Source organism: Ornithodoros turicata, unplaced genomic scaffold, assembly GCF_037126465.1.
Source record: "Ornithodoros turicata isolate Travis unplaced genomic scaffold, ASM3712646v1 Chromosome53, whole genome shotgun sequence".
In the NCBI taxonomy this organism is placed as follows: domain Eukaryota; kingdom Metazoa; phylum Arthropoda; class Arachnida; order Ixodida; family Argasidae; genus Ornithodoros; species Ornithodoros turicata.
Window position 1 is genome coordinate 581,969 of NW_026999381.1, and position 26,866 is coordinate 608,834.

At 46.1% G+C, this 26,866-nt stretch overlaps 2 protein-coding genes across 2 annotated transcripts in view; both read left to right on the plus strand.

Moving 5' to 3' along the window:
- The window catches only part of LOC135374314 (uncharacterized), a 134,457-nt gene that overhangs the window by 101,201 nt on the left and 6,390 nt on the right, over positions 1–26,866 (plus strand). The window contains exons 8-15 of the mRNA XM_064607295.1: positions 1,828–1,965; positions 2,502–2,603; positions 3,391–3,528; positions 4,936–5,037; positions 5,373–5,510; positions 6,202–6,306; positions 8,202–8,339; positions 10,191–15,424. Of these exons, the coding sequence (XP_064463365.1) occupies positions 1,828–1,965; positions 2,502–2,603; positions 3,391–3,528; positions 4,936–5,037; positions 5,373–5,510; positions 6,202–6,306; positions 8,202–8,339; positions 10,191–15,424 (6,095 nt within the window). The remainder of the gene's footprint in view (positions 1–1,827; positions 1,966–2,501; positions 2,604–3,390; positions 3,529–4,935; positions 5,038–5,372; positions 5,511–6,201; positions 6,307–8,201; positions 8,340–10,190; positions 15,425–26,866) is intronic.
- LOC135374334 (uncharacterized) overlaps positions 1–26,866 on the plus strand; it is a 267,918-nt gene that overhangs the window by 5,041 nt on the left and 236,011 nt on the right. The gene's annotated exons all lie outside the window — the stretch shown is intronic.

Here is a 26,866-nt window from a genome sequence, read left to right on the forward strand (position 1 = left end):
ATGAAACACGTTATACAGGATGTTTGCTGTAACGTGTCTCTAAATTATATTTAAAAAAAAAAATACGGGAATGTCGCTCGCTGCATTCGTCTTTGCGGCACTTTTTTTCGCCAGGGAAGACTGATTTTGTCGTATTTCAACTGCGATAAATTGAATTTTTAAAATTGATCTCGCTAATTTACCGAGTTAACCCCACTTTTTTCCAACGGATATGGAATGCGCATGTTCAATTTACCGCGAAACATCACTGAAGGCGTCCAGCACCACAGCGGGAACACATGAAAAAAAGAAAGAAAGAAGACATGCAAAAAGGTGCCGTTTTGGGACTCCCAAGTCGCTGGGCGCGAGTAGTTCAGCGCTATGTGGGCCGTCGTTGCTCCGCCCCCTTCACGGTCCCTCGCCGCACAAAATTTGCTGCGTCACGCCTTCAGCTTCCCCTGACGCTTCCTGTCGTTCCACGCATATCTCTTCTTCCCAAGTCCCAAAACGGTGCTTTTTGCATTTTTTTAATGTGTTCCCGCTGTGGTGCTGGATGCCTCAGCTATGTTTCGGGGTAAATCGAACGTACGCTTTCCATTTGCATTGGAAAAACGTGAGGTTGACTCGGCAGATTTGCGAGATCAACTTTAAAAACTCAATTTAATGCTGTTGAAATTTGACTGGTGAAAAAAAACTGAAAAAAAAAGCAGGTGTCTTCCTCGTGAAAAAAGTGCCGCAAAGACCAATGCAATAAGCTGCATCCTTGTACAGTGTCTAGGTTATTTTATATAGTTCATAGGCACTCTATAGGAAACATTCTGTATATTTCCAGTCTCCTTACCTGAACCTGACCCCATTGATGCCAGATAAAGTATTCGTAGCGGATTTTGAGCCCTGTTTGTCTTCCTGTTCTTGTGGATCTTTCGTTCCCATGGAGTTGAGATGACTACAGGTGTTTTGTCGACACTCCTAAATGATGTTTATCTTTCTTTTTCTTTTTTTGGTGACCGCCACGTTTCAGTTGTTGATCCTCTATGTACAGGCCCGACAAATATTTACGGAACACGCAGCAGGTGTATTTTCTCCTGTGCGCGACAGCCCATATCCCCAAGCAGCACAATGTACTGAAAGTCGGGTGCAATAGGGGTGGACGGGTAGGTGGAAGGCCTTGAACAGGCCTATGAAACTAAAGAACATTGATGAAACACATACCGGCCACCCCTATTGCACTCGACTTTCAGTACATTGTGCTGCTTGGGTCAGCATGCACGTGGCACTTGTCCATACGGACCCCCCTCCCTTTGGGAAATTCCTAGATCCGCCCCTGCTCGAAACATGGTTTGAATTGGTGTCGCTGCCGTCACACTCCTCTCCCCCTCTGAACGAGTGAACAATCCCACTTCCGCTTGCCGATAGGGTGTCGCACCGAGGTGGAAATATATCGCTGGCGTTTTCCGTAAACTTTTGCGGGGCCTGTACTTCTACTCTCGCGACAAAGAACGCCGTAAGCGGCACCGAAGGCCAAGCATCGCCGACGCTGGCCAAGGAACCGTCGAGAAATCACCGTGTGCAGGTGGGCTGAGCGGTTTTCTGACAGGCTGACGTCACCACCGCGGAACTCTGTGTCTTTCCGTCGAGAAAACGATGTACGCGGGTCTCATTTTATAGCGCGGTCACCGCCATGTATCGCAGTCGGCGCTATTCTCCCGGATATTTCTAGGGTTCACTCACCATTCAACGTCTACTATCCACCCGTAGCCGCCCTTTCAGTTTGTTTTAGTGTTACTTCTATAATGCATGGAGTCACGTGTCTTGGAACCTTAACCTCCGTTTTGGAATTGTCTTTAGGCGGGGACAATGTTCAGCAGCTTCGTGACTCCGTGGGGAACGATTTCCAGGAAGTGATTGACCTTGTTGATATGGCCAGAAAGCCATATCACGTCAAGAGACTGAAGAAAGCACTGGGCCAGTGGACAGGACAGTCAGGTAAATGAAGAACCAAACGGGGAGAAAGGACTCCATCTTCGTGTAACCCGTATTAGCGTCCAGTACCGGTGTATAATGGCACCTTGAATGCCGGGAAGGCTTTCTTCGTTGGTTCACAAATCCAATATTACGAGCCGAGCAGTTAACGACCTATTTTCTGCAATCTCCGCAATATACCTAATCGATCTAATTGCATGGAAGAACATTTCAACTTGAAGCAGATGATCACATAGGTCATTTGGGGGTACCGGAATTCCGCATGCATGGTTGCATAGAACTGTAGAATTGAGAGATAGAGGTACCGACAACGTACCCACAACTAACTCGATTCTCACACGCGCTGTCGCCACATCAATCACTCTGTAGTCTTATCTCTGAGTATCGTTAAATGAAGATAGTGATAGGAGTTTCACGTTATCTTACAATGAAGAAGATTTCAACTATGACTTTGTGTGGATGTTGGTCGATTATTGCGGACCAGTCGTGAACCTGTCGAACCAGTGAATCAATGTGCAACAATCGACATTGCTTTACAGTCAAGGTAACATCCACTGCAGCCGACGAATCAGAAGAGGAACTTCGCGGATTACTTCGACGAGCGGATCTTCTCTCATACCACGACAAGTTCATCGAACTGGGTGAGTTAAAAAGTGTGTCTGCGTGTATCGAATACAAGCGGGATCCAGGCAGGTTGTTGCATTTGCAAAGGCGTGTGTATCTGTGGGCCTTTGGTGGTGAAAGGCGAAATATGAGATAGAGGAGAGTATTAAGATAGAGTTAAGCCGTCATCTAACTCTGTCCCAAATGCTAGTTCTTCTTCCTGCGATGAAGAAGCGCTAAATTTCAACTCGTAGGTCCGTGTGAGCGCGCCAGCCAAAATGGGGCCTCAGGATGTTTTTCATATATTTTTACCATAGCCGTGTGAATGCAACTAGCCATCAAAACGGCAAGCTTTCTATGCCCAGATACAATTATTATTACAAATAAATCTCGCTCGACAGATTGCTAATTTCGGCATGCTGACCTAAGACTGAAGGTCTTAGAATGATGGGATGGTTGTGTTGAAATTCTAAAATCACCAGTAGAAGGGAACACGAAAAGAAATGTTTAGTCCTCTCGTTTCGTACTCCCTTGTATGGTTTCTCTTGCCATTCTAAGAAGTAATTTAAGAATACTTATTTTAGAATGGGTTTAAATGTTTGCTGCATCCCCTGGCGAGAAAGAACGAAAAAGACTGAAAATGGGGTCTTTGTGATTGCAGAGCTTAACGAGCCCTATAATATAGGTCATCATGAAACTATTTAATGCGAGACAAATGCAAAAATTCGTATCCCAGGGTGGTAGGGTCTTCTGCGTTAGGGATGTGTCTAATGTGTCCGAGGACACGTTACAAATATTTAACCTCGGTATTGGATTTGTTCTCAGGCGCAGACAATGTGCAGCACCTTTGTGACTCAACCGACGAAGAGTTCCGGACACTCGCCGAGCACGTAGGCATGGCCAGAAAGCCCCTTCACGTGAAACGATTGAAGAACGCACTCAAACAGTGGTCAGGCCATGCAGGTAATTGGAGAAATCCGGGGTTCTGGTAAAACGACTCACTTTTCGTGTACATGCTCCTGGCACTCCACGGTAGTATTCATACACGACGGTCCGTATTGGCCAAGGAGAATTCGGTTGTATACGCGCGGTGTTTTTCGATTCCCCAAGTGATAGGCTGAGTATATACATAGTAGCAAGGTGTTACTTGGCACTGTAAATCAGTTGTATTTTGCTTTACGTTTCCTTTACTTCAATCTCCGCTGTTATGCCTCTAATTATTCCAGTCGTTCTCACGAACATTCCGCGATCCACAAAAGATGTTACGGACCCTTCGGAGCACGTACAGGTTCAGGTTATTAAAGTCATGTGCCTCAACAGGGATTCTGAACCTGTGAGGGGAAATTTGGGAATTGAAATGGGAGAAGGACGCCACGCGGCACTCACTTGCGGTCGACACTTGTGTAGTGTATCATTCGCAGGACATCTCCCTCGTCAGGGACGCACCAAGGGTAGGCCGTGACAGTTTCTAGATGCACGTGTCTCATCTGTGCCAGCGGTAGGGTCACTCGCGAGGAGCAATACAGCCTCAAGAAACTCGAAAGAAGCAATAAGATACATCTGAACTTATGCGCGTATTGCTTTGGAGTTAATATCAGTAGGGGTCCCAGGGGATAGCGCCTGGATGAACGGCAAAACGGGTGCATGCGTGAGCGAAACGGTGTTGAGGACCGATCACGTAGAGAGGTACCAAGGGTGTTGCAGTCCTGTGTCTCAAACCTATACGCACGACTCCCTTGTCAGGTGGGCTCCAGTTACATCAGTCATTGTGTCATTTTATGACCGAGTGCTTCTCTGGAGCTTGCAAAAGAAATACAGTGAACGTAATAAAGTAAGTAAAACGGTGGCCCCAGATGTTTCCTCATCCATTTCACAAGTCAGAGGAAAAAAGAAATCCTCAGCCCCTCCTATGGTTTTATTATCTTGTCAATGAACAGAGCGATGGCCGTAGGTTGCTATAGGTCTGGTTCCCTTAAGGACGTGGACGTCAGCCGTGAAAGATATGAACGATGGCTCACAAACCCTCTTGACTGACGTGTCTCCAGCATTTAATCTGAGCCAGCTGCGTTCCGGGATTCGCAAAAACGATGTAATACGCGTCTATTGCCCTTTGTTGCGAAACTCGGGATGCAGGTCCTCATCGTATCGGAGAACCTTCTCTTAAATACGTTCTCTTAAATATATTAAACAGGGGGCCAAGTGTTACATCCCCTTCTACTTATGTTCCTTCTGGTCCAGTATAGCTTACGCAGTCGTTATCGACAGTTCCTTTACGTTAGCAAGTCGATTTTATCTTATCTTAATGAAAATTTAAAACCTCACTGCCCGGACGCATGTGTCTGTATCGCCTACAGTGAACTTCCTTTGCAGCCGTAATGACGTCCATTCCTTTAAACGAGACGGAGCGTGAAGTTCACGAACTGCTTCAGCAAGCGGATCTCCTCGCCTACTACGACAAGTTCATCGAGACAGGTGAGCCAGAATGCGACTTCGTGTCACCAAATATAGCGAGCTCACAGGTACTTCGGTTGTTTTTTTTAAAGGGTTTTGTTTTAAGGTCACTATTTTCCGGCATGCTTGCTGAACGATTTTTCTGAAGTCAGCCTCGGTGGATCAGTGGTATACTGCGGCCAAGTGCCTCGGATTTGAAATGGCGCGAATAATAATAAAAATAAATAAATAAATGAATAAAAAGGACAATTTCTCTCACTCTTAGAGCAGCGCCTTGCGTGGTCTACAGTGCATTTATTAAATCGTCTTCATGAGACTTCGAACGTGTTTAACTTAAGTGTTGAACTTGACCGCAGGCGTAGACAATGTGCAGCAGCTTTTTGACTCGACGGCAGAAGAGTTCCAGGAGTTCATGGATCTTGTTGGCATGGACGGATTCCCTTTTCACGTGATGAGGTTCCAGAACGAACTGGAACAGTGGACAGGACACCCAGGTGAGCTACACACCACTGAACTGAGGCATAGCACTCGGACCTCGTGTACTCCACCTTGGCATTCCTGCGAACATAATGACCCGGGGAACGTCGATACATTTTTCTTCGTTGATTCAGAATTTACACGCTCACGAACTATTTTTTAAATCTGCGCAATGCACCTAGTGTCCTACTGACTAACGACATAGACTGAAAGAACGATCGAGCGCATGGACCGCATGATGGACACGCCTATACCCTAATGCGCCGTTCATTTTTTTCTCAATTTACACGCTGTGTAGTACGTCGTGTGCACAATGCAAACTAATAACGTCTATCGAGGTCTCGCAACCCGTTTAGATACGTAGATCAACAATCCACTGCTGTGTTTGTACTTATGTACCACATAATAGCCACCGTATTTCTTTTTTCTGTTTTTGCCATTTAAATGGGCCCTATAGATGTTCGTCTTTTGCGTCTCATAGGGTACTGGACGCAGGTGTATACCGCATTGAATGGTTATTATGTTAATACACGCACAATGCAGCGTAGGAAGTGTCTTCGTTATTGCCGTTTGCATGCGCTGGTGCTATACATTTTCCTGTGAGATGTCGTTCCAATGCATACACAATGTATGTAAAGCATATAACGCAGATACGAGTTCAAATATCATTTTTTTCCAGCGTGCCAACCAATCGCTTATTTTTTTCAGTGATAATGACGCCCGTTCTGGCAACGAAACCGAGACTATCGGAGATTCACCACCTCCTTGAACCAGCGGGTCTCCTCTCTTACTGCGAGAAATTTGAGGAAATAGGTGAGTCCAAACGATTAGCACAGCTTGCAGAGCACAAAACACACAGGGCACTTGTTGGTCTGTGCAGGCTACGGTAAGTGCATACTGAAAACCATGTCTTTCCGTTCGAGCCAAAACGCACTCTGTCGCCTCATGCCATGGAACAACCGCACGAGTCAGTCAGAAGGGAAATACGCGAATCGTTATGGGTAATGATGATGAGTCCTTTCACTGAGTATATATTCCCAAATATGAGTCTTGGTGTTTTTCGAGTAACGGATACTCCCACAACATCAGGAACTTTATTTTAAGATGATGAATGGGGAGTTCCATCGCCACGTCACATACTCTACCTGGTGGAGATGTGGGAAATGAAATAATGAGCCCCTTGAGTATAAGGATCGAAGTCATACGGTGTCCAGAAAGGTGCAGAGAGCTTGGAGGGCAGAGCATTGGTGGGCTGCGGATGTGGCCAGGGACCAAGCAGTTTCCTGTGGAGAGGGGAGGATGGGCGAGAGTCCAGCTGACTAACGTTGGTAGTGTGGCCAAAGAAGAAGAATGTGACCACAGCGGCAGCGTCTGGAAGAGTGAACTTGTACACACATTTACTGAATTGAGGCTTATTCGTGGAAGAAGCTAAGACACCATGCAGTATCTTACGACGAAATGTTGATCATTTGATGTCACGAAATTCATAAATAGTCCTAACGTGCGAAAAAGAATATTTAATGTAACGTTTCAACGGGAACATTACATTAATTCGCAAATGCTCGTATACGAGCCCATGGGATTTCACGGTTACGGTTTTAGTCTTGGTGTGACGGGCGACTACGTTCGCCAATTTGTTGAATTTCAACCACGCTCGACATCGCGGCCCTTAAAGGCTTAGTAAACATCACTATGCGCACAGAACGCTCTTGAGCAACTCGATGCGGATCGGAATCAACCTGCATTGGAAATGCCCTGCGAATTAGCGAATGTTTCTGTGAAGAGTTTGCTTTTGTTGCAGTGACATTCCTACCACACATGAACACCATCTCATGGTCAGCAGCACTGCCTGCGACAATGCCACTGCTCACACACTGGGTCTCGATATTGGTTACAATGGGGTCCATCGGTGACCAGGGACGGATTTAAAGGTTTGTCATGGGAGGGGGGGGGGGGGCGGTCTTAAGGAAATTTCGTGCTTTGCGGCGCAGCATCGTCCAGGAGATAGGGTTTTTACAAAGGGAACACGACCGCATGAGGTCCCCCCCGTTACATCCGCCCCTGTCGGTGACCCTGAATGAAAATGATTGTGTACGGTTTGTTGCGTGATCACCTGTTCGAAGTCATCGATCGGGGTCATTGGGAAAACCCAGGAAAAACCTCAGACAGCACAGCCGGTGACAGGATTCGAACCCGTGTCACCTCCCAGTCTCGGCGTGGAAAGCGATCATGACTAACGATCATGACTGGTGACTGATGATCATATGACTAGTACACTCAAGGGGGGAAAAAGGAGTGGAACGGAGATCAATAGCGGCTCCTTATAGTCCCTTAGACTGCTATTCCTCCCCATTTTGGTCCCCTAACCCCGAGGTTTAGTCCCTAGGACTGCAAATTGTTACTGACCTTCGTAAAATGACTTTCAGAATGCAATAGTCTACGTAGATGTGTGCTGTTGGTCAGTTTGGTGGCATAAGACTCTATAACTGAGCCAACTTAGCGATATTCCACCCAGAGAGATTAAGGAACTGTTAGCGCATCTTTCTTCTCAAATTGTACCCTATGTATGTCGAAAGATTTTAGATCACTGGATTTTTTTTCTGTAACACTTACGAAGGTGGGTATAACAACCTCCTGCGACGCATTCGTATAAACTGTGTCCATAAAGCCTCACACCATTTTAACCCCCGTGCTGAAATTTCCCTTAGGCATGGACAATGTGCAGCAGCTTCACGACTTCTCTGACGAAGAGTTCCACGAGGTCACCAACCTGGTAGACATGGCCAGGAAGCCGTTTCATGTAAAGAAACTCAAGAAGGTACTCAAAGAATGGACGGGGCCCGCAGGTAACAGAAAGGCCACCAAATCTGGGGGAAGGGTTCCATTTTCTCTCACATGGTGTTACACACACTGGCACACTCCACGTTATTATTCTATATAGACTCGCTTCAGTGCTTGACGTCATGGCGATGCGGCGGCGCTGCTGTCGTGCTTGGTGGACGAAAACCGCGCGATCAGTAATTGTGTGTTTTCGGTCAATATTAAGGGCATGCCGCAAAGTGGTGCAGCTATTGCATGTCCTTCGCGGTACAGAATGGAGAAATACGTCGCATACATCGTGCGGTTTCCGACTCCATTTTCTCTACCAGGTACGTCTACTCTATGCGCGTGAGCGGACGCACCCTCTTGTTTACAGACTGAAGTGGGTCTATACATTACACAATGCCAAATATATTTTCGTCCAGTGCTTGTTAGTTGGTTGGGAGATCCCCTGCTAGGCTTCCAACTAGCATCTCTCGTGCGTTGTTTTCTTTCTTCGTTTCATTTCTAATTTCCCTAATTGCTGTGAAGGAGGCTATCCCTGATCACAGCCAACGGCCGCATATTCGCTGATGGGCAGCCCATTGGGCCAGCGTGCATAAATTTCTAGTAAGGCAGGTGATGAGCAAGATGAGAAAGAAGCAACTTGGCGCACTACATGCCAGACTCACCGTGGAGACTTTACATCGGTCTTTGCGTTTTCTAAAAAGGAGCTGTAAAGTAAATGGCACACATGTACTTGGACGCTTCAGATGCCTAAAGTCTCTGCTGCAAATCCTCCTGCTTTTTCAGCAATTGAATTTCAAAAATTGCTTGCCAAGCAAAGGATGCCGATTCCGCGGTCTACTCAGACGCAACAACCCTTACTCGACTAGAACGCCGTCTACCGAAAAGGCAAGCAAACACCCAAGCGAGTTCGTGGCCGTATTCGCGAGTGCAGTGCACGCCTCATTATCGAAGGTGCAGGATTTGTGTTTCTGAGAATACAAGCCCGTAAGCCTGATATCCGTATGAACTATGAAGTGCTTGGATGCGAGTTTTCGGAGGCAGTGCTCAGCGATGCAGCGACACAGAGACGCGGGGAGAGAGAAAGACCAACAGAGGGCGCGGACCGCGCACATACTCGAAAACTTCTTTTGCTTCACTTGCGTTCCGTCCTAGCATTGTTCTGAATTCATTAAGCATTTGTACTGATCTTTTATCATAATATTATTGTTGCTTCACAATGCGTTGCAATCTTTAATCGTCCATATTGGCTTCCTCGTGCTGTTCCCATGCTCCTATTTTTTCATTAAGGAACTCACGTTACATACGTGGCATTCCCTATCCACGAGCCGTCCATGTGTATTTTTTCTCGTTATTCCGGTTCTGTGTTTTCCTCGCAATAAGTGTACTAATGCTTCATTGCTTGTTTGTATCTAGTGTTATGTACTCGCATTTGTCTACTTCTTCTGTGTCTACTTGTTTTCTACCTCTGTCTTCTTGCAAGGATATGATACGGTCGACGGCTATAAGGAAGCCACACACTTCCACCCCACTGTCTCCTCTCATGTGTCCGCTGAAACAAACCTGTTCCCGTGAAATGACCGTCGTGGTCTCGAGAGTCAATTAACGAAGCAAGCAGAGGTACCGATAAACACTGAAAACTCAAAGGCACTAGACAACAAACTAAAACACAGCAGCGACGACATATCATTGCTGCTTTTATTACGCAACGTGATCCCAGAGCAAAAAACAAGAGTCCCTGTAGCCACTGTTGCTTCGCGGCGCAAGCACCGTAAAACGAGTCGCGGTCCAAACAAATTACCGCACTTGACCTGTTTCTTGTATTCCAAATAGTGTTACTTACGTTCCTAAATTCCTCGTTAAAATTACAGGAATTTCTCGCTCCAAGGACATGGCTTCGACATCTCAATTTGATCTCAACATGGAAAGGAAGTCACAGTGGAAAGACCTCAGGAAGGAAATGCACGAAGCCATTGCGGCGGAAGACGAGGCTCGTGTTCTAAAGTGCCTGGATGCTGCACCTGCTTTGAAACTGTGGTTGGACCCTGTTAAAGAAAAATCAGCTCGTTACAGAGCTGTTAAAAAGAAAGCCATCCGTATACATGGCCTCTTAGTCTCGCGTGGATGTGGACTCAAGAACAAGAAAGAATCTTCGTATTATCAACATCTGTCACGCGTTTATCGAGCTGAAATTCGACGGCAACGATACTACACCAAAGAATGCAAAGAATCCTACATCTGTTACTTGAAAAGCAAATCGAAGAGCCACGTCGGATGTGATGACTTCGACGAGCGATTGGAGAAGATGTTCAGAGAACTTTCAACCGACCAATTAAACGAGGAAATATTGAAAGTTGTTGCCACAGCACCGCATCTGGATATACTATTCGACTACAACAGTGACAACGTTCAGGGGATCACGGGTTGCAGCGGCAGCCGCGTCCTCGGACTTGCTGATTATGAAAAGCAAAGAATTTCTATCGGAGGCGGAGCAACGGAAGCCGAAGTCCGGGGCACGTTTATTCACGAATCCTGTCATTTGGCACTTCATCTGGTGTATAAAAATGACGGCAAGCCATATTTCCGCGAAGATACCGAAATGAAACGGAGATACAGAGCCATTCTGGATGACATAAAACGAAGAGAAAACGATGTGGATCTCTTGATACGACTAGCTTTGATGAAAAATGAAGAACAAGAAGCGCTTGTTCGTATCCCACACATACTAACTCAATATGGCAGCGATCATGGAAATACGGTTCTCGAAAAAGAGGTACCAGAATTACGAAAGTTTTTCGAGGATACTGTCATACCGGACATGCAGAAATACATTCAAAATGGAATCCCGTCCATAGATGCGACAATGATAGAAAAGGAAAACGCGAGACTCAACAAAGCTTTCAACATTGGCAAACTCAACATCAAATTCGAGAACCAACCGAAGAACAGTGTCTGGGAAAACTCGTTTCTTCACGTAGTTACGAGCCCAGAACTGAGGCTTCTCGAAATAATGGTTCACAACGCTGTGCAATCTGCGGGACTTCCGTACATGTTTTTCGATGCAAAACAGCTGGAATCCGCACTGGAGGATGTGTTACTAGACTACAAATATGCTTTTGCGCTTGTAACGGTCCAACAAAATGAAGGCGTCCGAAAGATGATTAAACTTCTCAGTGAAGTCTCTTGTGTCACTGGATCAAAAGTCATCTTGCTCGTGGAAGACAGTGGCAAAGACTGCTTGATGACAAAAGTGCAACAAGATGCATTCTTTGGCGAGAGGCACAAAGTTCACAGCATCGACGAAGCAAGCTTTGCACATGTCACGTATAGCTGCAAAAAAGGAGTTTTCGAAAATTCCCGCGTAAGACTTCAGGGCCAAGACGTTTCTACATTTTCGGACGCAACGAATATAGATACCTTCTTACGCTGCGTAGACACTGCGGTTTTCCTAAAGCTATGCGAGTCGGGGAACATTGACCTGGGACCTCCTCTTCATGAACTGGAAGAGCGTGTTCAGAACTATTACGTGGAAAGAGAGTTCAGAAGAGCCGTGGAAATTAACTTGAGACTATGCGATCTAGACGACGACAATGAGGCTTTCGCACTTCTGGGCTGTCCACACAATCAGGTCGCAACACTTCTACCTCGCGGTTGCGAGCCAAAACCCAAGGAGGAATTAAGGAAGTTCGAGAAATTCGTACTCCTGCAAGAGCAACGTGACTACGCAGCTCTCCTGGAAGATGGTCATTTCCGAAACAAAGTAGTGCACCTGCTAAAGTTCGACGAATCTCGTACAAGATTCTTGTGGGCCAAATCAAATGGTCGTCTCAGTCACCTTCTAATGACTGGAAGTGAGAATTACACTGAGGACGCGTTGTTGAACGTAAACGATAAGGTTGTCATAGTCTCTGCTGCACCAGGTATGGGAAAGAGTATGCTGGCATCTCGGTTGTGCACAGAGTTGAAAACTCAAGACAAGAAGAGGTGGGTGCTCTATGTCGACCTTCCTCAGAGAATGGCATTAGTGAAAACTGCGTCGCCTAGTCTGGGATATCTAGCGGATCTGTGCCAAGTACGAAAGGATGGTCTGGAGTTCGCTTTCTTCGAAGAAAGCTTGAAGAATGGTAGCCCTTTCGAGGTCGTCGTCATGTTGGATGGCTTCGATGAAGTCAACGACGAATGCCGCAAGTGTGTGCTGGGCCTTATACTGTTTCTTGCTAACAAAAAAGTTTACAAGGTGTACCTTTTTACTCGCACCGTGTGTAAACCCCATGTACAAGATACCTTGCACACTGTGTCATATGACCTCATTCCTTTTTCTGATGAAAACCAGAATGAATTCCTCACAAGATATAGGGCCCAAAGAGAAACTCCAGCCACCAGCAATGAGGCATTTCTGCAAAAATTCGAGCAACTGTATGGGACATTGAAGAAGAAAAACAAGACAATCCTAGAAACCCCTCTCCTACTTCATATGATGGCTCAGATGGAGAGCGGGGAAATTACAAAGTCTGACGATTACTCTTCGCTCCTTAATATTGTTGACATTTCCGGTGGGAGCAGTATATACACTGTACACATCTACAAGATGTTTGTCGAGTACAAGCATCTTGTGCACCGTAAAGAGAAGGTGAAGGAAGACATCTCCCGAAGTGCTGTGCGAGGGGACAACCATGACACGAAGTCTCCGTTCTACGTAAACCATGGTCTCCTGGCTATGAAGTGTATATTTCCTCAGGATATATTGAAGAACTTATTGAATGAAGACGAATTAGAGGAGTTCGATCCCGAAGGAAGTTTCATCACCGACGTTGATTCTTTCAAAGAAGGTTTTGTGAATAGAATTAACGATGGAGGAATTCCCGAGTTCGTTCATAAGACCTTCGCTGAATTTTTCGCAGCTCACTACCTGTTGGAAAGGGCAAAAGGAAGAAAAAAATCCAGGTTTAGGGAAAACGTCGTCGCATTGTATGGTAAAGAAGACTACGGGGCTGTAATGATGTTGTTCGATGAACTGGCGTCGGCGTCCTATCCACTTCACTCTGCCGTGATGAACAATGATGATTCATATGTTGAGCAAGTCGGTATTCAAAGAGAGGACATGTTGAAGGTGGATGAGCTCAAAAGGACGCCATTGCACGTAGCAGCTCTGCATTCTGATGAAGCAACATTGAAGATGCTTCCAATGGATGACGAACTAATCAAGAATGATTTGTTTCAAATGTCACCATTCGAGTACGTGGAGCTCTGTTCTCCATGGAAGGAAAAATTCTATGGGATGTGGTGGGAACCTTCTCGGACTGAGGCTTCACCTGTGCAAGAGAGACTCGACGTATTATGCGCTCGATGCAGTGAGGAAGCAGTGAAACGTTCTACCCAAAATCTGCGCAGGTGTGAAACCTTCAAGCAAAAGAGACATTTTCTCGAACGAGCAATATTCACGGCTCTGATACACGACCTGCGAGGCGTTTTAGACGTGTATCTGAGCTATGTGTCCCCGAAAGAGAGTACAGTAGATCTGCACAAAGACATCATGGACCAATTAGAATCACGCAAGAAACGAAGCTTGAGATGTTCTGCAGAGCCTTCGGTAATTGGAAACCTTGATGACTTTGAGGACTGTGACTATAAAACTGCCCCTTTTTACGCAAAGTCGGAGGTTGTTTGCAAAATGCTCCTTCCTTACTGCGATATGGGACTTCGTGACAAGGATGGAGACACAATGTTGCACAATAGCGCGAATGAGGGAAATCTGGAGACAACACAGTTTTACCTCGCACGTATATCCATTAACGAAAGAAATAAATACTTTCGAACTCCTTTGCACTTGGCTAAAGATGCAGAGATGGTGAAGCTACTTCTTCCTCTTTATCCCTCAGTGAATGTTCTCGATTATTATGAAGAAACTCCTATGGATATATGTGCAAAGAGAGATTATTTGGAGGCCATGAAGTTGTTACTCCTTCGCACTCGGATATATGACTCACATCACGTGAGACTGAACACAACGCTTCATGTGGCTACTTACTATCTTTCCCCTGAAGCTGTGACGTTTCTTCTTCCTCACGCAAATGCGCACATGCTTAACTACAGAGGAGAATCATGCTTAGACGTTGCTTGGACTTGTTTGAGATCTGAGAAGAGTTTGGAGTCCAACACTGTGAGCTGTCTCATCCCACACTCGATCGTGAACTCACCTGAAATGTTCGGCTCATCACCGTTGTACGTCTGGGCGAGACGTGGTGTAAGGAAAGTGATGCAAACTCGATGGCCTTATTTGCGACACAGTGACCCTAGGCATGCACAGAGGATCAACAGAAGATATGTGGACGTGAACGAGGATTTCCAAGATGAAATTTGGTGTCTGAAACTTCTCTTCCTCCATTTAGATGTCATCACTGGTGATCGTTATGGCAGTAAACTGCTACATGATGTGGCTAGGGAGAAGCTACGTAAAATACAAGTTAATTATATTAATTACATGAAGATGTTAGTGCCGCCTTTAAATCTCACTGAGCAGGAGAAGCTACGTAAAATAGAAGTTAATTATATTAATTACATGAAGATGTTACTGCCGCATTTAAATCTCACTGAGCAGGATTATGTAGAGTGTAGCGTAGGAAATGACGACATTGTTACCTTATATCGAAGATGGTCGCACATGAATAACATCGATGATCCCCATATTCACGATGTCAACGCGGAAATGGTCGACGACGATGGCAATACGAAGTTGCTCATAGAAGCAGAGGAAGGAAATGTGGAAGCTGTTAAGATTCACCTCTCCCCTTCATCCGCGTGCTTTACAGATGAAGAAGAGAACACTGCATTGCACTTGAGCGCGAGGAACGGACACACAAATGTGGTGAAGCATCTCATTCCTTTTTATACATCAGTGGACGTGATCAATGTGGATCAAAAAACGCCCATGCATGTGTGCGCCTCAAATGGACACCTGGACGTTGTAAAGTTATTATTACTCCGCTCTAGAATCAGTTCACGTGACCAGTGTGGATGGACACCTCTTCACTGGGCCTGTGAAAGTGATGAAGTTGATATCGTGAACTTCCTTCTTCCCCACTCGTTCCCCAATATGCGCGACACAGTCGGTTCCACATGCTGCGCTCTTTCCGCTGGAAGAAGAAAAATGAATGTTCTGAGATGCCTCATCCCTCACTCTCTTATAAGCTGTCCAGATAAATACGGCAAATCACCAACACAAATCTGTGCAAGTCGTTATATGAGAGAAGGGTTGGTGACATTATTGCCATATTCTTGTGATTATGACGCAGCGAGTTTATTGACTATTCTCCCGCTGTCATTTCGTAAGGACGATACGAGTATGGAAGCTACGCCTTGTCTGAAACTGATGGTACTCCACTCAGATGTCAAGGCAGTAGATAAGTGTTTCTGTGCAACACTCAGCCGCATTCGAAAGTATTATCGAAACAGTGATTCATTCTGGTGTCCAACAGAGACTAAGATATCACTACTCCTGAATTATATTTCTCTCTTGCTTCCACATACAAATGTTTCTCCTAAGGATGATGAAGGCAAGAAACTATTACAAGGAGCCCTCCAACGTAGCGACGATCCCGAATTGGTTAGCTTCCTTCAGAAATGGACTCGCTTGAGTGACTTCATTCATGATGCTGACTTTTGTTTGCCACGGTTGTGGTTAAGCATTATACGGCCCTGAGCTGTCAATGGACACGAGCTCCGAAGACGATATGGCAGTTTTAATAGAGGTATACTGCTCAGTATATTGAGTCCTTGCCTTCATCCGAGAAAGCACAAAAATTCATCCAGTGTCAAAAATGAAAGAAAACAAATCACTCCTGTGATTTTTTGTGATTGTGATTATGACTAACGCATTTTGTTTCTTATTCCTTATGTTACAAAGTACCATTCCGTAGTAGGTTCATAAGGTGATTTGAAAATGTGTAAAAAATGTGTCTATTCCTAATGTGCTAGTATTATGGTTAGCTATGATATGCCACAGTATTAGAATACGGCTGCGTGCGATTATGTTTGGTGTCAAATGTATATACCCAAATGTCAAATGTAAATGAACAAAAGTGTTTTTCGCACATTGGAAAAGGTTTAATTCAAATTATTTTGGAACTCTCGCTCACTTCGCTGCAGAGTTGAATAAAGTAAATATTGTCGAGCGAAACACATGTGCGATACAGTCGTACTTTTATTACGACCTAATAAATGTAAGGGTTCCAAATTGCTTTTCCAGTTATCGTTACAGGTTACGGAACATATTACTTTGAAGTAATCAAGGTTCGTGTAAAGGAACCTCGACTGACTCAAATATGCCTGTTACAAATTAGATTTGTGTACGTGTGATTAAATGATTATATGCAGTTGTCCTTGGAAGTAATGTGTCCACTTAGATGTCATCAAGAGATGCAGATGGGGAGAAAATTCAGTGAACCGGTAAGCAAAGATGAAGGGAAGTGTCCCAGGAGGAGAGCCGCCCATATATTTCGAACAGAGACTGCTATTCCTCTTCATCATGAGCGAGAATCAGAATTAGCGGCTCGCACACAGCGCAGGACATGTCCTAGGGCATCATAGCAGCCACAAGGACACGTGTTTCGAGGGGACGCAAGTTATAGTTATGGCCAGCTTGTGAAAGCTCGGGATGCGTGCTTCAGTTGTTATTACAGTTACTTTTGTGGATTCTAACTACCCGAGCAGCACACAATATTGGTCCAATATTGGCACTGTCTCGGTTTTATTGAGCCTAATGAGGGCCAATCAAGCCAATGAAGAGCAATAAGGTGTTATCCTGGCTCCTCCTACTCTCACCACTGTGCTACCCATGGCAGTGTTTCAGTACCTACCCAGGTAAATATAAAAAAAAGACCAAAGAGGCAAAAAAATAATAATGCATTGTACTGTGATGCCTTCCCGTTGTCGTGCTGCCATTCAAACCAATTAAAACTAGACCAGAGTGGCAGTTACTATAGCTACAGGGCATTCGTATTCTTCATTGGCTCACCACGGGCTTGCAACATTGGACCAATATTGGCAGTTTTGATTGGCGTTTTACCAGACCTTTGTTGCACGGCCTATATACTGGACCAAAGTAACTTATATTGGCTGCCAATCTTGGACCGATATGGGACGAATGATGGTGTGCTGTTTGTAGAGTCACGTTTACAGTTACCAACCCAGATTGCCGTAGGCATGTTGTGCTTGCACCACATCACGTAAAACTGCTTTCATACCGTGCATTCGTGCTGCCCAAACTCGAATGCGCATCGGCCATATGGGATCCCCATCAAGAGTACTTCATTCAAGCATTAGAGTCAGTTCAAAAGTGCTTCATTACAACTAACTATTCCAGAGACGCGAGTGTTTCACGTATAAAGAAAAACCTTGACGTTGATCTCCTCTCGTCAAGACGGTTGATAGCCAGGCTCTGTCTCTTCCATAAAATGCATCACAACACAAACACTCGCGATCGTCTCCTAGTCCCTGCTAACTACATTTCATCTCTTCTGGACGATATCCATATGATGAAGCTTCCCCATTGTAATATCACTTCCTTTCTAGGATCATTCTTTCCTAAAGCAATTAGTGACTGGAATCATCAGCCTGGACATGTTGCTTGTACACACGACACTGCTAGTTAACAACAACAACGTATATGTTCTGCGCGCGAACTATCGTTACAAGCAGGGTGTCGAACCGAACCCGAACCGAAAACCGTACCTGAACCGAAATTTTCATGACTCTGTTGAACTCGAACCGGAGGAGAACCGTAAAAATAATAGCGGTAACCGGGTCGCAGCGAAACGGGTCGGACATAAAGGTAGTCAGCATAAGAGTTGCTCTCAATCCCCGAACGAAGATACGTTGGTATCATCATCAGGCGTCCTTCATATCATGGATTTCGGAAATTTTCATGGAAATTTTCACCTAGCAGTCAAACGAGGACGTATTGGCGGCGAGCGCCACCTACAGGGGGCGTGTGTTCGCACTCAACTTAAGTGTTGCGACTGGTAAGTCAAACGAGTCTTCACCTACAGGGGGCGCTCTAAAGTTCACGTGATCCGCCGGTAGTGTGGAAACAACAGGATGCGTGTCTGCGGTAGTGACCGCGTTTGGTCGTGTTTATACGGTATCGCGCTGTTTTTAATTGCAAATCGTCATCAGTTACACTTGGAATGAACTTCCAGGACTAGCCGAAACGTGAAAAGTTTATAATATTATGATTATCTCGATAATCGAGCCGCGAAACGGAAGCCAGAAAAATTGGTACACTATGAGGCATGTTCGGAGCATTTCGCCGAACCGTACGTCGGAATGCAATAAAAGGGTAAGGTACCACTTGGGGGGACAGAAAACTGCAATAATATGGTGCTCTTGGTTTCCCGTCCCGTTGTCGTTGTGAGCGCCGCGGCTAGCGCCCTGCGCACACGCTGCGGCGTCTACTCTTCAGAGACGAGGCACCACTTGGACGAATGAAACAGGAATAGAGTAGACCTGTTATTTAGCTCTATAGGATGAATATGCTACTAAGTAAGCGCCCAACATTTCCCTTTACACGTGAGCAGTAAAGATTAAACAACTCAGACACAGGAGAAACGGAGAAGAAGCCTACACAGAACGGAGTCTCTTTGATTGGTCGTGGTTTGAAAAGTAAACAAAGTTTTGCTTATTGATAGTGCAACGCTGTCGTGACACATTGCTTTTGTGTTGTGGATTAACCAGTACACTGCTGTCAGCTCGGACAGAGTAAGACTGGCAGGATTATTTTCGACATGCTTTAATACGGTTTCAGATCGATTCACGCTGCAAATGCACCGTCGTTTATGTAACGCTGTCTGTCTGAATTAGGCTTCCTTTAAGTGTATCTTGCTAGCACTGCATGTGTGAAAAAAAAATGGGAACAGAAAGTAGCAGGACTACACCGCTTCATCTCCGTGGACACTATTTGCAATAACCGTTCATCCATCTCTCCTGTCTCGCGCTAATGGGAGTACCTGACCGCTAAAAAAGTCAATGCAAACAACAGCAGTAAGCTATTAGCCACGCATTTCCCGATAAAAGCAATTTTATGGAACATACAAAATGAAAGCGTTGAACCGGTTCGCGAGCCGGTTCGGTTTTTGGAGTGGCCGAACCGGAACGAAATCAAAGCAACGCGAACCCGAACCGAACCCGTATTTTTAGCGGTTCGCCACCCTGGTTACAAGTATGTCAAACTGCTGAAAATATATACAACCTATCGGTACAGTCCGTATGTACACCTATCCGGCGAAATTCCACATAAATTTTTTTTTTATTATTGACAGTATTTACATAACCCGAATCCCTTTTCAGAAAGCGAGGTTCCTCAGAGCAACGCGCCCATACTTCACGCATAGGTACCGATTAGACCAATGACTCAGTGATTCCTGCTCCCCTAGCGAAAAGAGAGACGATGCTCAAGGAAGTCAAGGAGCTAACACATAACAAGGGTAAGTCGTGTATGCATTGCTCAAATGCATTCTCGATTCGGAACTACAGCCCGGCATTGTACGAACGATTTTCCGAGAAACGCGATTGACAAATCGAGGGTTGACTCTATGCACTTGTATTGAATTTATGTAAAAAAGCTCTTCCCGTTGCGACTCGAAGAAATGCAGTGGGAGGGCCGGGATGGTTACTTAGTCACTCAAGGCTTACCCGGCACGAGAAAAAAAGAAAAATCTACATTGAATGTATACTGCGTAACGTACGACTTATAACGATGGTGTACGGTAATTGAAAACCCATGGGATAGCGACACCAACGAATACATTCTGCGCGGATCTTGCGCAATGTTTTTATTAAACGCGTTTTGGCGGCTGATGGCGCCTGGTGGCGCTGCAGTAGTCTTCTGGCGCGCTATCGCCCTGTCGTTATCTCCAACGGCGTACGTAGTCGACGGATTAGGGCCAGTTCTCACTTGGCGACGCCCGACGCGGCCTCATGAGCCAGCGGTGGAACTACATAGACGCGCATTTCCGGAGTCGGGAGAGGAGAGACGTCGAGCCAAAAAAAAACTGCCATGCCGAACTTCTTTCACGACGTCGGCGAGAACTGCCGAGAACGATATACTGGCGACCAATTAGGTGCCACAGAAAGGCCACGCCTCCTGATTTTTCGTCTGCTTTGGACGACGGAATGCCACTGTGGTGGGAACATGAAAATCGTGAGCGCTGACGGGGCGGCGGAAATGCGCCTCTACTTCAGCCGCCCGCTCAAGGGAGAACTGGCCCTTAGATTTCTTTTCCGTCTTAGGTTTGTTGGGTTTGTACCGTTGATATCGTACACGTGTAGTAGTAGGGGGCGCTGAAGACTGTCATCGATGCCCTTAAAAAGGCGGGCGTGTTTGCATTGTGGCACTTCCCGGGGGATCCTCGAGCTGGTCACGGATCGTTGGCATCGCAGGGTATGCAAGTATGGTAATAAATTGTTGTTTCTCTGCTATTTGAATGGTTGTTTCGTACTACCTCCGGCGAGGCGAACGGATGCGGAAGTCCCCGGGAGGGGGAGCCCCGTGCCCACTTGGGCAAGGGCGGTAGTTTTCCCACAGGTTGAACACGACTCTCGTAATAGTTATATTGAATCTTAATCGGAGCACCGGAGCAGTGAAGTTTCACAGGGTGTGACAGAGGTACTCGTGACAGGGTGTGAACTGTTGACGTCACAACGAGTGCTGAACGGGTGGATCTTCCACGACTACCCCTTCGCATAGGAGCTGAGAACCCCTGTTTCACAAAACCCTGAACATTCCAAAAGGGATCCTCAATGCAGAGGGGGATCGGACTTGGCCGAAGAAGGGTTACCATAAGTGAGCCACCATTCGCTGGCCATGGAAGGCGTTGCCTTCCGTTGGTTGCTTCATTCCACTAAACTTGACTTCCTTTTTTTCCTAAGTTCGCCGCAGGTTATCTTAAATTCGGCATACTATCTGCGCATCTCACACAAATTTGTTCAACAAATAAATAACGAAAGAAACGTTATAAATAAAAATATATAAATAAATGGTTGGGCGATGGATATTTACCACTACATCGCTTGCCTCGTGTCCTGTCGTTCGTACGTGACTTTATCATTACAGAAACTCGACAGACCGAAGCAAAATGGCGGACAGTTAACTGTTTGGATTTTAACTGTTTGGATGTTTAACATTTGGATTTTTGAAAAAAAATCTTCCTGGCAAAAGGACCGCAAAGCATACAGATTGCTGTGTCCCTGCGGAATGCTTGCTATGTTCCTTACGACTTATCCCTTATTTATGTTGCAAGTGAGGCTGCTCCATGTCGTGGCTTCAACATTTCATACGCGGTAAACATGATCAACCGTGCCGCTGGAAAGCAAAGGCTTCCCATCCCGGCACCGAGGAAGATCTTACAGAGAAGATATCGCGTACATGCGTATATCCCAAAAGTACGTGCGGGGCTTGCCTCGCTACCTTCACTGGCCATCCATCCATAGGCCTGATCCTCTGTAGTGTTTGTGGCATCCGACTTGACAGGGTTGCTCGCAAACGGTGCAGCTCCGATTACGCTTTCCCCTACCTGCCCCGCTACGCGTTTGGACATAGAAATATCCCTCCTCAGCCACGTGACGGCGTGGATGTGACCCTGTCCTTCCGGCTCCCATGGAAGCGACAATTTAGACGCACTTTTAATATCTAGCCTTCTTGACCGAGCATTTCAGCACCCACTGCACTTTTGTGAGCCCAATCACTTTCATAGGCCCTTACCTTGGGCAGCAGCCTTGATTGAACGTTGTAAGGCAGGATGAGGCAAGGCTTCGGAAACAGCGCCTGCGGAAAGGGGCGTTATACAGTGCAGCTCATCATGCACGAAGGGAGACACCCATACTCACCCCAAGCGACCAGAAGGAACAGAATAATTATGGCCGTCTTCATGATGATTGTCTTCAGAGTCTGCTGTGAGAGGAGGAAAGTGGTGATATGACAACCTTTTCCATTTATATATTTATTGTATGTACATCAAAGGCCCGGGTACAACATGACGGAGTGGAGCATAGCAGAACAATGGAGACAAATCAACATAAGAAAAAGTCAGGCACGTGATACATCCCTATAGGATACAATGGGCAAGAATATATGTACAAGGTCACAAGGCACAAACAGCAAAGCACCTAAAGTTATAGATGAGACGCTGAGTAAGAAGAGGATTAACTAGGGCGAGCAGAATAAATCGTGGATTGCTCGCTTAAAAGTCAAATGATCACTAATTGTAGCAATGTCATGAGGAAGATCGTTCCACCAACGTTAAGTTCGGAAAAACGCTGAGTATTACATCGGTATTCCCTAGCCTTAAACGCATGTTCCACGCGGTGAGATATATGGCTGGGGGGCAGCAGTATAGAGGAGTAGAGGAAGATATTGTGGAAGGTTTTGTGGAAAAGTAGCAGGGCAGAAATCCTACGACCAAAGGTCAATGTGGTTAAACCGAGCTTCAATTTTATCGCAGAGACACTGCTGTCGGGACGATAGTCACAGGCTAAGAACCGGGCGGCCCGGTTTTGAACCTTCTCCAAAGAGTCTATGAGGTACGCCTGATGAGGGTCCCATATCGCCGCGGCATATTCAAGCTTTGGCCTCACTAATGTCGTATAAGCTAACTTTTTCACCGACACTGGGGCCAGTGTCAGAGTCCGCCGAAGCAATCCCAAGGTTCGATTAACGGCAGCTATAGTGTGAGAGATGTGATGGAACCAAGAAAGGTTGCTACTTAGATTAATCCTGAGGTACTTATATGAATGAGGTAACGTGTTCAAGCAGAGACGAACCACAAAAGTATTGAAATATTGTGGGGTGGACCGCGTGAACGACATTGATTTACATTTATCGGCGTTAATAGGTAACTGCCATGAGGAGCACCAGGAAGCGATCTTATGAAGGTCATGGAGAGCAATTTGTTCTGACGAAACTTGATACATGACGATAAATGACGCTATCATCAGCAAATAGGCGAATACGAGATGATCCAGATGGAAGGCCATTAATGTAAATGAGAAATAACAGGGGGCCAATAACCGAACCCTGAGGGATTCCGGAAGTTACTCGGTCTAATGAAGGCGGGGAATTGTTAACTAACACGAATTGCTTTCTGTTACTTAAAAAGTTCCATATCCATGTAAGAATCCATAGGGTATCCATATCCTCCTCTCTTTTCAGTGTCATGCCTCTATCATTCCTGTCACTGCTGCACGCTCTGCACTTTTGTATTTATTTTATCTATTTATTTAATTAGTTACCTCATATGCTCGAGGGCTTTACACGATAGGTGGGAAAATAAAGCGACACAGAATTACATTTTTATGAAATTCTGTGTCGGTTTATTTCTATTATTTTTAGAAGCACTACACAATTGCTTCCGGAACTACCGACATATTCATCACTAGGGCGACTTTTGAGCACCTCAAACTTTCTTGATGTCCACCCTACTACACCCTTCCACATACTGCGTCCGGCTCCTAATCTAACCTGGCTTTCGTCATCTTCAGCATCCTGCTTGTCCTCATGATGAACCTGATGAAAGACTGCATTTTCTTCCTCAAGTGCCCGCTCATTTTCTTATCTGCTTTTCCCGAATTATTCTCCCACATTTCTACGGAATTTTCGTCGCCACCATCCGCATCCGCCGAATTTTCCACACCCTCAGCGACACCGTTGTTCCCTTCCATGTCCGTGTTTTCAAAACAAGGAAAATTCTCGTCGGAAATCCACGGAGTGTGAGCAGGATCAGAAGCTCCTCCCCACACCGAAACTCTAACGTCGGCTGGGACGTTCCGTTTCTTCTCCTTTTCTGCCGTACACTTCCCACATTCTCCTTCATAGAAGGAGAGATACCACCGTCATCTAAGGGTCTTACAGTCACACTCAGCACACCTTCGTGTAACCCCGTGGTAGAGACATTCAACGCGTGTCCCTCTCACCGTCAAAAAGCTGGGTAGTTCCCCTCTAAGCTCCATGAGAAGGAATTCCGTACCCATCTCGCAGTCCTCGTGGTCACCACTGTACTTCTCCTTCTGTGTTTGAATTACAACTCTGTATTGCCTCAGTTCCTTCTCTAAGTCTGTGTGAGGATAACCAATCGGGTACCTGAACACCGTGACCCTCTTCGTCTTTACTCCCAAATCAAAGACATCAACTTTACTCCCCCCAATCACAACCGATCCCTCCTCCTTAAGCAACCTCACTGCTTCCAAATCATTCATTACCACCTCATAATAACCGTACCTTTTATTCTGCCCACCACGAACTTTACCAGGCGCGGCAAGTTTAAATTCATCCAATACATCTTTTCCAAAGTAACGCTGAGGTGCTCGCACTTTGAACACCAACACACATTTGTTGTCGCACAATTTATCATAGCCCGTTCTCTCAAACTGAAGACACGGCTTCGCACCCTGTTATTCAATAAAAAAGTTGCAGTTACGAGGAACGAACGTGAAAAAATTTAAAGGAAATAGTTCCACTAGGCCTAACAGAGCAGCGACAGTGCATGCCTTCGTATTGCCAACTGTAGGATGGGACAAATGAAAGCTTGTTCACATCACATTTCAAAAACAGTACTGCTCTCGCCCTAAAGCGAAGAGCAGTGCACGTCTTGCCACCTCGTCGTATTCATATACCGTTGTATTCTCATCAAGCAGGAGAATTACCTATGGAGGCTCTTTCGTGTATTGTCATCAAACAGCAGACCTACGTATGGAGGTAGTCCCCTTTGGACAGACACTAACTTTACGTTGCAGTCCCACAAGCTAGATAACAACATTCTCTAGGAGAGTTCGCTTTTCGTACTGAGCATATACCAAGCCAACAATCCAAACACTGAGGTGTCGCTGTGGAGTGCAGTACAGTCCTACGAGCTGGCTAGAACATGATATGCAACTCACCCTGAACGTGGCGGAGAAGACGAGTACACATCAGCCAGCGGCGAGAGCACTCCACAAGACAATACAGTGCTTCCTCACGGACAATGTTGCTACGAGGACAGCCCTGCCCTGACAGCCTGAAATATAGCTGCGTCTCCGAAGTCTGGGCCACCGAAAGCGAGTCGGCAACGACAGATCCAGATTTGAAAGTTGAGCTCGGTAATTAATAAAGCCAATTGTTTACGCGGAACGCGCGGAACAGGCAACGGTTCCAGGAATTGTACGGTGGCCCAGGCGACAGTCGACAGCTGAAATGTCTGGGTTACTCTACGCCACAGCAAAAGAGGGAGATGACAACGCCTGAAACAGTGCTGCTATTTCACACGTCCCGCAAGACGTGCAACCGTCAGAGCGAGAGATGTGAAAACGGTGTAGTCGCTCACGAAGAGGAAGAACATCGTGGCCCAACTTCCACTGAAAACTGGCGCGGCGGGCATCTAGCCAGCCCGCACTGATTCGACGCCAAGACAGCTACGTCAGAACCGAAGGAACGGGGGGACCAGTCTCCAACTCCCGGAGTGTGTATTGTTACTAACGCGAAATTCTACTTGTTTAGAAAAAATCTTCCCGGAAACAACACCGCAAGCGATGTTGCCCCGACGACCGTTTTACGGAAATTCTACTAACTCCTACTAACGCTGGACGTGACTGTTGTTAACGCGAAATTCGGGTCTGGCGACTGTTACATATCATAAGCGCCAGTCATCCAACTATGCTGGTGTGGCGGATGCGTTTAGAATAAAAATGCTGCTGCTCTCATAGCGGAACGCGATGACGACGACGCCTGAGTTAACTGGTGCCGGTGGCACAGTTCTGTGAAATATTCTGGCTAGGATCATGCCCAGGAACACGACCATGTCAGTCCGACAACGCCGAGCTCTTTTACCACCACCACCATCTAGGAACGCGTGTCTTGCGGTGGCAGTTTGAATCAGTGGTGTCGTCATGGTAACGACTCCTAGGAACCACAAGCCACTCTAGCACCAGGCCACTACCAGGTAAGCGGGAAAGTGATGGGAAAATCAACGAACTTAAAGGGACCATGATGATTTCCGTGAATAGCGAGTACTATGCAGGACAACTTTCTCATCATCCTTCACTATCGAGTAGACACATCGACCTCTAACTGTATTCAGTACAACTGGGGCGGAGTAATCAGGCAAAAATAGCAGGGCGTGACTGCTGAATAATTGCCTTTGAAATGGGCTTACGTCATAGCCATCTAATCCTCTCAGCCAACTGTGAACGACGAGGAGGACAGACGCCGCGGGTCCATATGGGTATACCATACGCCTTATTCTGGTCAAAAGACACCAGTACCGCGGCTTGCTGACGGCTGTGCGCCCAGTAGATGGCGTTACGCAGGGCCTGTGTGAGCAAGTTGATTGACAGTCCAGGAAGGGCACAGACCTGACAGGGGGAACTACAAGATACAGGACTAAGGAAATTACAACTATTACAGCGGCATTCACCGCGAATACGCAATTCGGGTTTGCCGACTGTATATGTCATCAGTACCAGTAAGCCAACTTTGCTGGTGTGGCCGGAGGCGTTTAGAAAATGTTTCTCACTCCTGATCCCC